At 41.5% G+C, this 14444-nt stretch overlaps 1 protein-coding gene across 3 annotated transcripts; it reads right to left on the reverse strand.

Moving 5' to 3' along the window:
• Nucleotides 1-393: 393 nt before the first annotated feature.
• Lox (lysyl oxidase) lies at nt 394-14201 on the reverse strand. 3 transcript variants are annotated; one of them, NM_001286182.1, is made up of 8 exons: nt 14165-14201; nt 13051-13700; nt 12613-12721; nt 11235-11372; nt 9417-9573; nt 5577-5672; nt 5128-5243; nt 394-3567 (listed from the first exon to the last, which is right to left on the reverse strand). In NM_001286182.1, exons 2-8 carry the CDS (start codon nt 13661-13663, stop codon nt 3561-3563), a joined length of 1236 nt encoding a protein of 411 aa, NP_001273111.1. In that variant the 5' UTR covers nt 13664-13700; nt 14165-14201; the 3' UTR covers nt 394-3560. The 3 variants fall into 3 exon arrangements, with proteins under 3 accessions (NP_001273111.1, NP_001273110.1, NP_034858.2); NM_001286181.1 differs by lacking the exon at nt 14165-14201 and adding an exon at nt 13976-14055; NM_010728.3 differs by lacking the exon at nt 14165-14201 and having other exon boundaries at nt 13051-14157.
• Between the last annotated feature and the right edge of the window lie 243 nt (nt 14202-14444).

Below are 14444 nucleotides of genomic sequence, written 5' to 3' on the forward strand. Positions count from 1 at the left end.
AGTGTGTGTATATAACACTAACAAATTAAAGAAATTTAGACCATGAATTTAAGAGAGAGTGAGGGATGGGTTAGAAGATAGAAAGGGAAAGGGGGAAACTATGTAGTTATATGATAATTTCAAATATAATATTTACTATAAAAAGACACTTAAACAAGAATATCAGCCATATACATGACTCTACTATTTTAGCCAAAATGAAATTCAGTTTGTTAGCAGCAAACGACCATGTTAGAAGCTGAAATCATTTACTCAAGGCATTTTTACGTAGTCCTGCAGTTACAGCATATGATAAACAGGGTGTGAGAAGGCCCTACAAAGCCTGTGTCTGGACACTGAAAATCAAAGCTCCTTCAACAAGTTATAAGTGTGTTTACAAATACAACCAAGAAATGAAACTGGGAGAAACTGAACTTTATTTTAGACAATTTAACACCAAATGACATGTCCCCTACTACACAGCAAGCAGTCATATATTAAATGTGTGTATCCCATGAGCTAAACCTTAATCCATTTTTACATTCAAGTTAAGACAATTCAGCACCGTTTAAACTTGAAGGCTAACAAAATCTGTGTTCAAAAGCTGGCTAGGACGTTGGGTAGCTGGGAATAAAATTTAAACCGTTGATTTTTTTTAAAATTGTCTATGTGAATTTAAAAATGAAGCATACATAAAGTGGGTAATTTTATTACTTAATATATTGTTAGCAAAATTATTTCTAAAGTAGTTCATGACTAAGGGCTCAGTATTTTCATAAAACCTGCTGAAGACTAATGATCAATGGGGAGAGAATGAACACAGGGAATGATGTCCACACGTGTCTAACATCAATATTTTAAAGAGCACCACACTACTGTTACAAAGAGTGCCTAGCGAATAATTCAATGGAACTTGTAATTAAATAGTTATATAAAATGTGAAGAAAATTTCCTGGAACTAGGAAAGCTAGACCACGGTCCCACTGAAGATGGAGTCTGCAGTCTCCATGTCATGATACAACTCAGATGGCAAAGAGTAGACTTAACTATGCTGTCTTCCATTTCTTCACGGCCGTTGTTAGTGTAAAGACAATCTTTGATGATCTTTGTGTCATTCTCACTTAGTACTTTTTTAAAAATTTAGAGTTTGGTTAGACTAGCTTGGGATTTCTTTTAAAATCATTATTCTACACCAATTAAACAGAGAACAGATACCCAAAGGTCAAAAATACAAAGTGGTAAGTCAGGATTTAAAGTCAATTGGAAGTGTTTTTAAATCGTGGAAAGGAAAGAAATGTTTACAAATAAATAGCTACTTAAATGAAAAAAAAATCAAGCAAAAAGGTCAAATTACATTTAAAAGCCAGACATTCCATGGATTTGAAAGGTATTTTAATTATTAGAAAAACATACATGTATATAATCAATGACATTAATGACTTTTAACTTAATTTTTGGAAAATAAAATATAGCCATGACAACTAATAGTGCTTAAATTTTAAGTTCTATAGACTTACTTTTAGTAGTTAAAGATGAAATAAGGCTAGCCTAATTTTCATACTTACTTAGGTTGGGGACAGTCGTTTTATTTTCCAATGGGTAGCAGGTAAGTGCATGGCTTTTACTGTCCCTAACATAATGTTCAATAAAGAGATAAGGGTCTCATTGAAATTAGTATCCTATATGTCTAAAAGCCATATTATTTTTATACAGTTAAGAATCTTAGTAGGACAAGATGTTAAATCTATATATGCCAGTCTGGCTCAGTATTCATACTGACAGTAGTTTTTTGTTTTGTTTTTAAAAGCATGTATATTAAAATACCTCTATCAGAATGATTATAATTTGAAAGGATCGTTCTACAGTATCAAAACTGAAATGCTAGCTAGGGCAAAGAGGTACATCGAAGAAGCAATCCTGTGGATCAGAAACCAGCTCAATCAGAGTTCTGCCTGCATTTGCTTATGGGTAAGTGTGCTTTCAGGCAGATGAGAATTATGTGTACCGCGCTATCCACCCCTGGCGACTGCCCATCTCTGGCCCCTCCCACTTGCTCTGCAGCAATGAGTCTACAGCGAGATGATTAGAGACTGCTGCTCTTACAAGTCTATGACACGTGAGTCAGGATCCCAGCTCACTTAGAAAGCTCTACCTGACACGTTCTACCACAGGAGGAGATGCCTTACTTGAGATTTTAACGCTGGTAAATGAAGTACGACTTCGGCACAAGCACCAGGAATTTAAAAGTCTAACTTGATTTCTTTCTGCACCTTCTGAATGTAAGAGTCTCCAAATCCCACTGCTACACACAGTTTCACAGTTTTACGTAAGGTCACAGCGGTCTCGTTGTGGTGCGTGCTCCTTGGTTTTTGCAGGAAGGCTCTGCTTCCCTCTTGTTCGCCAACCTCTCAAGTATACAATGCTATGTGCTTCGCTAATTTGGGTTGTATTTTGTAAATACACAAAAACGTATATACCCAACTCCTGAAGAGTCTAAGATGATGGTGCTGCATTGCACACAGTAGGTCATCTATTACGGATGGTTTTATATATATATAAATTCAACATTCTCCTTAATAGCTGAACATTTCAGAAGTGTAGTAGAGTTGAAAAAAAAATCTAAAAGGTTTTCCAGTATTTTCTTTTGACAGTATTTGAAAGATGATTGTGATGTTAGAGATTCCTTGTATAATTGCTGTGTCAGCAGTGACTTAATTCTGGCTAACAGTAAAATATGCTGCAGGGCATGTTAGCTCTCCACTGATCACAGCTGTTGGTCATCGGAATGATTTCCCTATGCCGTGAAACCTCACAATGGGGATGTGCTGATTGTCACATTAGACATTTCTGCCCACAGAAAAGCTAAGCAGCGTGGGATCGAATAGCAACAAGTATCAAACAGGATCTTGGAATTTTCCAATTCATTCCAAAACAAGTTGACTCAAGTCAGAGTGAAATTAAGCAATTAAGAGAAAGGAAATTGTCTAGTAACTCTAAAATGTAAACATAATTTTATATAGGGATGTAACTATCTGAATACATATATCGCCATCTTTCTGATTATACTTCATGACAACAATAGTTAGATGTTTGGCCCTTCCTCAGCACCAAGTGTATCCATTTCTGTTTACACAATAGGGACACCTTTTTAAAAAATCAATCTAAGTCGAGGCAAATATAGGCTCATCATCATTGTTTCACTGGTTTCAGCACTTTAGAAAAGAATCCGTTCAAATTGTGGCTCACTCATTAAAATATCAATTTCTCATTTGCACTATAATTTCAAAAGAACATAAGAAATTCAGAGTTCTTTGAAAGAGCCCACTATGCACCCACAGAATTGAAACACTGCTAATTCACAAAATAACATGAGTAAGGATTTAAAATTTGCCAAATATTGTTGGTTTAAACACTCAAAATCCAGTTATGTCATTTGTTGCGAAAGAGTCCAAACAAAACCTCCTTTGTTGTTTACTGTTTGTCTTTTAAAATATGTAAGTCCTTCCTACTTAAGCTAATCTATAGTTTCCATATGTCCAAACACCAGGTACGGCTTTATCCACTGGGAACTGGGCTTCTTTCTAATACCTAGGTTGAGAAAACACAATGGGACAGGTTATCAGCAGGATAATATCATGAGTGCGCACAACAAATAACATTTTAGTCAGCCTTTTCAAAACTTGATGGAGCAATGTCTCTCTGCCCTAGCAACTATCACCTTGTAAAATTACTATTAGAACATGATCTCACAGTGATCAGAGGGAAGGAATATGACAATAATATGAAGAACATTGCCTGATGTCCACAGCCTGAATGTTTAAAAGGCAAAACAACCAAATAAGTAAGTAAATAAATAAAAATAAAATTGAAACGAGAAAAAGTCAAGCAGGACTCAGGGATCCAGCAACCAAGCCGGCAAGCTCATTCTACGGAACAAGAGTGATACATCTGCCAGGAGGCACAGTCATGGCCTCTGCACCATCTTGCATTTTCCCTTCTCTGTCTCCATGGTTTTTTGGGCCCAGAATGACACATTAATGGGCAGAGATAGGAACAGAGACAGAAGTAGGTATCTTTATGTTGAAATATTGGTCATCATGCAAGGAAGAATCCATTTGGGTGCAAATCATTAACTAGAAAGGTCTGTGAGGAGAAAGCTTTGCAGAGGTGGAAAAGGCCTGACACATCTGGGAAGACTGAGGGCAGAGACTCCAGGAATGGAACACACCAAATTATTGGGTAGATTTTACATCACACCAGAATGGTTTCAAGTATCTAACTGGCATGCAAAACAATCGGTACTAAACTAACAGTGACATGTCATTAGAGGTGGGGAGGGGGGGCCTGTAATGACAGCATGAGGTCACACACAGGTGGCCATCAGACTGTTCACATAGCTTCAGATGCACTACACTCCTGCTCAAAAAAAAAAAATGTCAGATTTTTCATGGTCTTTGGAGAGAAACTCAAAATTCTTAGTTTGCTTTTCAGTTGTTCTGTTGATCAGAGCACAGCTGACAAACCCAACTGGAAGCAGCCTTTGCAAACACTGCCTGCAACTCACTCCTGCCCTGCAGTTGCCCACGAATCTGACCCCTACAATGCAAGCTCCTTGTCAACTCTGCTTTTGTACTTTTTGTACTTGAGAGCCCTCAAGGCTAAACTCACATGCTGTCCTAAAGGCACTCTCCAGTCGTGTTCTAAGGAACACTTTCTATGGAACTTGGAGGTGAAAGTCAGAGTAAGAGGCAAGTATGATTGCCCTCCAGGTAAGGGCTTTTCCTCTTCTGAGCATTTCTTATTTCTCACTCATAGATTAAGTAGGATATTTATTTTATTAAGAATAATTAACTTTGCTTAACGTTATATTTCCATCTGATCAATACTGCTTGTTAAAAATCAAGTACGAACCTCCTTGTAAGAAAGAAAGGAGGAAAGAAAGAAAGAAAGAAAGAAAGAAAGAAAGAAAGAAAGAAAGAAAGAAAGGAAGGAAGGAAGGAAGGAAGGAAGGAAGGAAGGAAGGAAGAAAGAAAGAAAGAAAGAAAGAAAGAAAGAAAGAAAGAAAGAAAGAAAGAAAAAGAAAGAAGGAAAGAAAGAAAGAAACGAAGGAAGAAAAGAATATCATTTGGCTTGCCAAATAATACTCACGGTGAAATTGTGCAGCCTGAGGCATAGGCATGATGTCCTGTGTAGCGAATGTCACAGCGTACAACATTGTTAGTGTAGTCTGATTCAGGCACCAGGTAGCTGGGGTTTACACTGACCTGAACAAGAAAAATAGCACCGTGTGAAAGATTTTATACTTAATGGATACTGTTCTTCCCTCCTATTTCTATAATGCTACAGTGAAATTACTAACAAGGGACTCATCTACATCAAGCAAGAAAAGGAGTTTAGGTGAAGAAGGTAGTTAAACATACTGGAGATATTACAAAAGGAAGTTGTGTAGATCTCCCCAAGTTCTTTAAAAAATCATAACGTAGATTGCTTAACAATTGTTCTGAAAGTTGTCTAAGTACTTTCAAACAGATGGTTATTTAATATTTGAATCCAGAAAAAGAGAGTGGTGGTAAATTACACATCTTCAAAGCCCCTACCTTTAGAATGTAGTTTCCAGGTTGTACATCTGTAATATCAATCCACTGGCAGTCTATGTCTGCCGCATAGGTGTCATAACATCCAGGACTCAATCCCTGAAATCAGAAAACACTTCAAAATTAAACTATAGGATGTGACCAGACTGATTATATGATATTATCTATCAATGAAACCTTGAGTTAGTACCCACAAGAATTGGACACAAAAACCAGAACACACTTTAGCCCATCTTATAATATCTAGTTATTCAACAGCTGCAAGTTTGCAACATGAAGAAATGTGCCCTACTTCTAAAGTCACCAGTAGAAATAGTCCTAAGCAACAAATTAGGCCTCCAGCACCATTCAAAAGTAGCAAACATATCAGGAAGAAATGTCTCACAGTAATTCATTTGCAGTGTCCTATTAGCGAGATTCCCTGCAGTGACCTTCCTATGTTCTGGATGACAACGATATTTTGTCTTGTGTAGCTTTGTAGCATCTATTCTCTTCTGCTTTATATTAAAATCATATTATATAAACCCCTTAAGGATAGGTACAGTCTAATTGCATTCTTGAATAGCTAACATTTATTATTTAACCAAAACCATATATAGTCAGTTCTCACAACTCCAGAACTCAGGTGTGTTTCTGTCTCCATTTTATGGTTGAGAAACCCAAGGCATGCTAAGACCAAATGACTGATTCAGGGGTAAAAGCTGAGCAGTGACTGAGCTTGTTTCAGGATTATATAAACAAGGTCCAGAATACCTTTTCTTAACTATCACATTCCCTCTCTCAAATAATCAGTGAGATCTTTGTGGAGTCAGAAGGACGGATTTTTGCCCAAACTGGTCAAAGCCATATCCGTCCACTTGCTAAGACATTTCCACCAGCAAGTCAATGGGTGTCTCACAAGGCTGCCAGGAGAAAAATGCCAAGAACATACATATGCTTCTTGCTATCAAGAGTCTGCAGAAATTTCCTTCGGTTGGGGCATGGGCATTTTCTTATTTCCACATGAGAACTTTTAACTGTAGCATTTCCATTCTGATAATCCAAAATTGATTAAGAAGCGTATTGCATACCCTAGCAAGATTTTATCGAAAGGACCCAGATGTAGCTATATCTTGTGAGACTATGCCGGGGCCTAGCAAACACAGAAGTGGATGCTCACAGTCAGCTAATGGATGGATCACAGGGCTCCCAATGGAGGAGCTAGAGAAAGAACCCAAGGAGCTAAAGGGATCTGCAACCCTATAGGTGGAACAACATTATGAACTAACCAGTACCCCGGAGCTCTTGACTCTAGCTGCATATGTATCAAAAGATGGCCTAGTCGGCCATCACTGGAAAGAGAGGCCCATTGGACTTGCAAACTTTATATGCCCCAGTACAGGGGAACACCAGGGCCAAAAAGGGGGAGTGGGTGGGTAGGGGAGTGGGGGTGGGTGGGTATGGGGGACTTTTGGTTTAGCATTGGAAATGTAAATGAGCTAAATACCTAATAAAAAATGGAAAAAAAAAAGAAGCGTATGTGACAATCGTTCGAACTTAGCAGTGTCATTTAAAACTGTCTCTTGAGTTTGCTTTGATGCTTAAGGTCATCTTGGTCAACAAAGATAACAAAAACAAAAATCTCGATGTGCTTTACTGATGTGGGTTTGGCTGCAGCTGGATTTGGGAAGAGTAAGAGATGCTGCTGTCCATAGCACAGGACAACATAGACAGGCCAACCCAACATTACTTAACCACAGGAGCAAGAGCCATAATCGCCTAGATTTCCAGCTTGACCAGCTCTCATTTTATGTGTTGAACAGGAAATACAAAGGAAAGAACTTTAAGGTTCTACCACATCCTTCTCTGATTGTGTCACCTTAGGCACTCGGTAAGTAAGTAGTACCTGCTGGTGTCACAATCATTACTGCTATCTCACATAGGACTCTAAATTGTGCACTGGATTAGATAACCATTGCAGACAGGTATAAGTAATACCACTGGCAATTAAAGTGTTTGCAAAACGCTGTTGTTGGCCTATACCTATTGTCCCAAATGCTAGATGACGAGTGTGTGTGTGTGTGTGTGTGTGTGAGCGCATATGCACGAGCCTGTGTGTGCGTGGGCACACATACACAAACTTCTAGCTGACACTATTACTTTATGATTCACCAGCTGGCAGAAAATGTGAATTTTGAGCTTTGCTTATTTGAACTAACAAGCAAATGCCTGAAGCTGCCAAGGCCATTAAGCAAATAGACTTTTCATGTATTTGAAGTCCATTGTGAAAATAAATTGAAAATAGAACTTCATTGAAGATTATCTAAATGTGTTCTTTGGTTTCAATAAAAAATACTTGTCTGCAACATTTGGTCATTGAGTGTGATGTAACTATTTTTAAATTGTGCATATATTCTGTATGTAAATTTATGATCTTAAAACACGTGGTTAGATATACAATATATTCATAAGTTATACCTAGTTAGATGCTTATATACATTTAAGGAAGACGGCACTAGTATAACAAAACTAATAAAAGTCAATATTAGGGGCCTATGTGAATGTTTTTTCTATAAATGAAGTCTGTTCAAAGGACTATTAAAAAACACAAATACGTAAATCACTTACAATGCAAGACCTAGTGAAGAATTTTTAAGGCATGCACAGGAAAGGATAAACAAGAAGGCTACCACATTTTTTTAAAAAAGTGAGATTACACAAGTGAATAGGGGTGCCTCTGCCTCTGTGGCTGAAGTATACACCCTTCCCCTCCCCCAATGCAAGTGTTCTAGCTTAGAGATGATTAACATGTGTCATTTTAAGAATAGGGAAATGCATGCTCCAGGTCCTCTTGGGGTGATCACTGAATGCGAAGGCAATCTCTGCAAGGGTATATGCTTAATATATGGGTGTGTTAGATTTTTCACTTAAAGCATATGTCCTGCCCCTCCCAACGTATGTTAAATATAACTGTTTCCCCGTCTAACCACTTTGATGAGCTAAGCCCAGAGGAAAGAAGAATGGTCACCACATGTAGGTCACCAAAAAGCTTCTGGCCACAGTACTGGAATCTGCTTCCCAAGATGACAGCCGCTGAGGTCTGTGTGCCCTGGGTAATGTATATTCAGGAACTACTTGCCAAGAGCAGGGCTGGAGTAAAATTATAATGTCCTTTTACAAATTAGGGTTGTGGATGGAAATACTGACATAGTTTTTAACTGACCCACATTTTCCAATTCTAAGACATACAATAGCGCTCAACTCAGCACTATTAAAAACAAATCTATCCAAAGGACATCTGACATTAATTACACCGGAGGTTTAAATATACATGTGTGGAATAAGAAACGTGTCTTTCTGCTCTGACTTGCATTATTAAAAGTGATGCTGTTTAAAGTATTTTTAATAACCTGCCTTCAAATCTTTGTTCTAACTTTAGGCACTATTCCATATTAAGCATGAAAATGGAAAACAAAATGGATTTGCAGGTGAGAAAACAGACGTATATTGCCAACAGTTATTATAGCTGATTGAAGAACACAGGATGAAGGCAGATGTTGTAAGTCACTCATGTGTATTCAGAAACTTAACTACTTTTCATTGTGTTATGAAGCAAGGATCCACATTGCCCTCCTGTGATCTCCAGCAGGGGTTACATGTACAGCTGGAAACACTTTAAAAGCAATCTGCACCACCCAGTCATCTCCCTTCTCCCAATCTGAAGTATCCCATGTTGATAAGGTAACCTTAAAATGAAACAAAATATTTTTTAAAAAAGAAGAGAGGAAAGAAAGAAAACAGCAACTGACTTGCTGTCACTTTCCTGGAGGTCTGTGGGCTCCAGATGTCAGGGGACCTGCCTACCTGTGTGTGTGCAGTGCACGCAAAGCGCCTGTGGTACCCATAGTCACAGGACGTGTCCTCCAGACAGAAGCTTGCTTTGTGGCCTTCAGCCACTCTCCTCTGTGTGTTGGCATCAAGCAGGTCATAGTGGCTGAATTCGTCCATGCTGTGGTAATGTCTAATGTCCCACACAACAAAGAAACAGCAGTCAGTGGCACATAGACAAAGCAATGAGGATGCTAAATAACTTCCTTGACTCATAAATTAAATGGTGCTGTGCTCACAAATTAAAACAGGATAAATTCATCTTCTTGTTTTTATTTTTTTAGATTGATTTATTTTATGTGTATGAATGTTTTGTCTATAAGTAGTATGTATGTGCACCAGTTTCCTGCCTAGTGCCAGAGGAAGTTAGAAGAGGGCTTCTAATCCCTTGGAACTGGACATTTGTGAACCATCATGTGGATACAGGGAATTGAACCTGGGTCCTCTCCAAGTGCTCTTGTAGAGCCATCATTCCAACCCAGATATATATATATATATATATATATATATATATATATATATATATATATATATACATGTGTGTGTGTCTTTCCTCTTGAAACTTTGTCCACTCCATATATATGTGTGTGTATATATATATATATATATATATATATATATATATATATATGTATAATTATAAATTTCCTCTTGAAACTTTGTAGCTCTGGCTGTCCTGCAACTTACTCTGTAGACTCTTGAACTCAGAGATCTGCCTGCCTCTGCCACCCAAGTGATGGAACTAAAGGCATATGCCACCATGCCTGGCTCCCAAATTTATCTTCTTAAAGAGATATTCATGCCACACACTTTTAAAAGAACATTGTGAGGTTTTTAACTTTACTAGGTGGTAAAGACACTGTGGTATCGATTCCTTTATATAGGCTTTATGTTTGAACATTAAATATAAACAATTGATTATATGTCCTTGTAACCTGTGCAGTTTCTAGTGTATTTCTCTGGCTGCCACTGCTGATATTGGTGATGTGCTGATGATTTCAAACAAAAACTATACTCTGGAGGGGTTGCTATGAGATACTAAAAACTGGAGTTGCAACATTCATAAAACCTCTTTGGAAACGTGAAGGACAAGCAACAGCATGACCATCTATCACTATTATTTAACTAGCACAGGCTTTTATTTCAAAATAAGATATTTCTATTTTAATATGTAAATATGTGGCCACAGTTCACTTTTCTCTATTCCTTAAATAGAAGGCTCTGAGCTCTTCCCCTTCTCTTGTGGGGGAGGAGCTACAATGAGAATGGGCTTGAATTTCTGTAAGTGGGAGACCACACATCATGATTTCCTGGCATTGGCTACTTGACCACATTACCTAAGCAAGTGATGGCATAACCACATGTAATTTAAAAATTAAAACCGTTACATTTAGAAAGGGTAGGGCGACCACTCTGGGGCTGACAGGGGCCTTGCAAAAGATACAAGTGAATTGGGTCCTGAAGTCTATCTTTCACTGAGAATGGTCTCTAAATCCTTTGGGTAAAAGATGTCGTGCTCTTATCAAATGCCTTTCAAGGTTAACTGACTGCAGATCGTCTTGCCTACAGCAGAGACTTTAACCTAAGAGTAAATTCTATTGGCAGCCACCCTCTCTCCTTTCACTCATTTTTTAGTGGGGAAGAGGCTATCTTAGGGTTTAACATCCTGTGATGGCACCAAACTGCATAGGAAAAGTTCTAAATATAAATAAGATCAAATCTCTAGCATTAGGTAAGACATATGAATAGCCATCTGAAGAATGGGCACCCCAGATGAGAGGCCCATTCACTTACTGGTGACAGCTGTGCCACTCCCAGGAGTACCGAGGGCGGCTTGGTAAGAAGTCCGATGTCCCTTGGTTCTTCACTCTTTGCGGAAATCGTAGCAGTACCCTGTGGTCATAGTCTCTGACATCCGCCCTATATGCTGAACTGTGAGTTTAGAAAAGAAACGTTAGATCCTCTGAACATGGATGGAAAACACGATAGGAAGAACAGCTCACCATCACAAGGTCCTAGCAGCCCCCTCCCTCGACTAGCCTCTCCGCTCAAGGGATCATGAGTTCCTGTCCAATCCCGGAGGAATAAACCCATTGCAACTCTCTGGCGAATGAGTGAATGATGGATAACAGTAAAATCCCAGAGAGATTGAGATTAAGATTTATACTCTCTTTATTATAGAGAAGAGACTATGAATCTAAAAAACTATAAAATTGCCATAGTAAATGATCCCACGCCAAAAATTTCATAGGTATCTATTAATAACGATATATCTAAGATAGAACGTGGAGAAATACTCTAAAACTAGATACCTAGATTTAGATAGATAACTTTATACTTGACATCTACCAAACTGAGGGCGCTTCTTTAATATCTTTCAGCACTCAGTGGTATGGATCATGCCATAAAGAACACAAACCAGCTTGAAGTTCTTCCCTTAGCGCGACTGTTGTAAAAAGTCAACACGGAATAAAGGTTCATATAAACGCCCCTGGAACGCTACTATATATATATACACATATACATACATATATGTCTATCTGTGTTAGAGTATGTTAGTGACCCATTTTACTTAGCATACTACCAGAACCACGCAAACATCTTGTGCTCCCTCTACTGGTGGCCAGCTGCAGAATCAAAGAATTCCAAGACCAGAATAGCTATTTTATTTTAGGACTGACGGAAAACAAAACTCTTGCTTGTGGTCTTATACCAAAACAACCCAGTTAATCACGGCCTGAAAGAAATGTGGAATGTACTCTTTACCAATGGGGGTGGGGGAGGACACCGTGACGAATACACCCCTAGACCATTAGAAAATAATAAGTGCTTCCTTTATTCCCACACCCTCCCCACCGTGTTGTTGGTTGTTGAACTTCTGTTTTATATAAAGTTATTGGAAGAAGTTGGCGTTAATGCCTAAGAGGTATCTTGGGAAAGAACCTGAGACCTAGTCACCAGAATAAGGGTTTTCTTTTCCCTCCCCGGGTATGCGACTTTCACTGAAGCAGCACGCATAAAAACATTCCAAATTAACTCTCTCTCCAAGTCAGCATGCCCAGGAGGTCATGTCCCACTTCCCAGCCCTTGTCCCACTTCCTACCCCTTGTCTGCGCTGAATAGCAGTCAAAACTAGGATCAAAACCTAAGACCGGGCTGTGGAAATCCATACCTGGCCAGGCAGTTTTCTTCCGCAGCGCATCTCAGGTTGTACATAGACATCTTCTGGACGTACGTGGAAGCCTGGATGTAGTAGGGGTCGGGCACCAGGTCCGGGAGACCTAAAGATAAGACAAGCTGATGACCTCTGACTCCTAAACCTGTTTGTCACCTTTCGCCCACCAAGTCTGCAGGGTGGGGCTGAGTGTGTGGAAGAACAGGGAAAGTCGGGGTTAGGAAGGAAAGGGAAAAGGAAACTGCTGGTGCCAGGAGCGCGGTTTCCATCAGATTCCAGAGCTGGCGGGACAGGCTGGGGTTGGGGGTTGGGGAGGGGGGGCGTTGTTGAGTCTGCGGGACCGGATCCCGCCGCCGCGCCCAGGCCGCCACGTCTAGACAGCACTGACCGGCGGCCAGGGTGGCCGGTACCTACGGTGGATCTAGGGGTGCTTACCGTACTGGAAGTAACCGGTGCCGTATCCAGGTCGGTTCCTGCTCCCGGGCCGGGGCCTCTCATACGTGTCATAGTAGTTATAATAGGGGTTGTCGTCGGAGTACTTGTAGGGATTGTAGGGGTCGTCGCCCACCATGCGATCTATGTGGCTGGGTGGCCTCAGATTACTGAGCTGCGGAGGCTGTGGCGATGCAGTCCGGTTCGCCGCGCGCCGTGAGGCTCCATCGCGAGCCCCCGACGGCGAGAAACCAGCTTGGAACCAGTGGCGGGCGGCGGGCCGGGGACGACCCGCGGCGACCCCAGACGGGCTTGGCGTCCTCGCACGGGTAGAGGCGGTGCGGTTGTCACGCAGCAGAAGAATGGGCGTGCGCGGCTGCGAGGCTGCGTCGCCGTCGGGTCTCCGGGCAGTGGCACTGGGGTCGCGGCGTCGCTGAGGCTGGTACTGCGCCCCGAGGCTCAGCAGACTGAACACCTGCCCGTTGTTCTCCCATTGGATTGTCTGGCGCCAGGCACCAGGGGCGGCGGGCGGCTCGCGCGGGGTCTGCGGGGCGCAGCGGAGAAGGGGACAAAGCTGCAGTGGCCCCAGAAGGAGCACAGCCCAGGCGAAACGCATGGTGCTCCCGGCTCGTCCCTTCTCGGGGAGGACGTGGCTAGGAGAAAAAGGAAGACCGGGACTCAGATCCCACGAAGGAGGGAGACCTCTCCGAGCAGGGAGGAGAAGGGCGAGGCGCGGGGATGGGTCGCAGGGAGTCGTGCCAGGGCGAACAGCAGACCCTGCCCCCAGCCCAGGCTGCCGTCGGACGTGGCACGGTCCTCCTCTCCCCTTTCCCAGCCCTGGAAGGCGACGGGGAGCTGCGCACGAAGGTCTGGGAAAGCGCACAGAGTCTGGAGTAGAAGGAGGAGGAGAGATTTTAAACTTTCTGACCAGTTTGCAGTTACACAAGCCGTTCTGGCCCCGCTGCCCCTCCGCTATTTGTTCACGTAATGTGATTGGAAACGTGCAAGGCGGACAGCTCCTCCACGCTGCCCCTCCCTCCCCTCCCCGCCCCCCTCCCCTCCTCCCCAGACACGTTGCACAGGGAGAGTTAAGGGGAAAGAACAAAACGGAACACACATCCTGAGACACACTCGACTTAATCTGGGCCGAACATGCAGGAATTTCAAAAGACTCAGACAGACGAAGGCAGCCAGGCCATGGGCCCAAGCCAAAATATGCATGAAGAAAAATGCTATTAGGTCACCAACCCTGGAGAGGCGGGAAGCAGGAGGTGGGGAGAGTGGTGGGGGCCAAACTGTGTGCTCTGGGATGGGGGAGGTTGTGACTAAGGCTTATGCTTAAAGGAGTTAAGCAGACAAATTTCCCAATACACACTCACCCCACTTTTATGGGAAGC

The sequence above is a fragment of the Mus musculus genome, chromosome 18 (genome assembly GCF_000001635.26).
Source record: "Mus musculus strain C57BL/6J chromosome 18, GRCm38.p6 C57BL/6J".
Classification (NCBI taxonomy): domain Eukaryota; kingdom Metazoa; phylum Chordata; class Mammalia; order Rodentia; family Muridae; genus Mus; species Mus musculus.

Coding starts and splice junctions, on each gene's coding strand:
- Lox (NM_001286182.1), bottom strand. CDS start 13,663: ATGCGTTTCGCCTGGGCTGTGCTCCTTCTGGGGCCACTGCAGCTTTGT. Junction 11,373..12,612: donor GAAGAAAACTGCCTGGCCAG/GTATGGATTTCC, acceptor CTAAACTCACAG/TTCAGCATATAGGGCGGATG. Junction 9,574..11,234: donor GAGTGGCACAGCTGTCACCA/GTAAGTGAATGG, acceptor GTGGGACATTAG/ACATTACCACAGCATGGACG.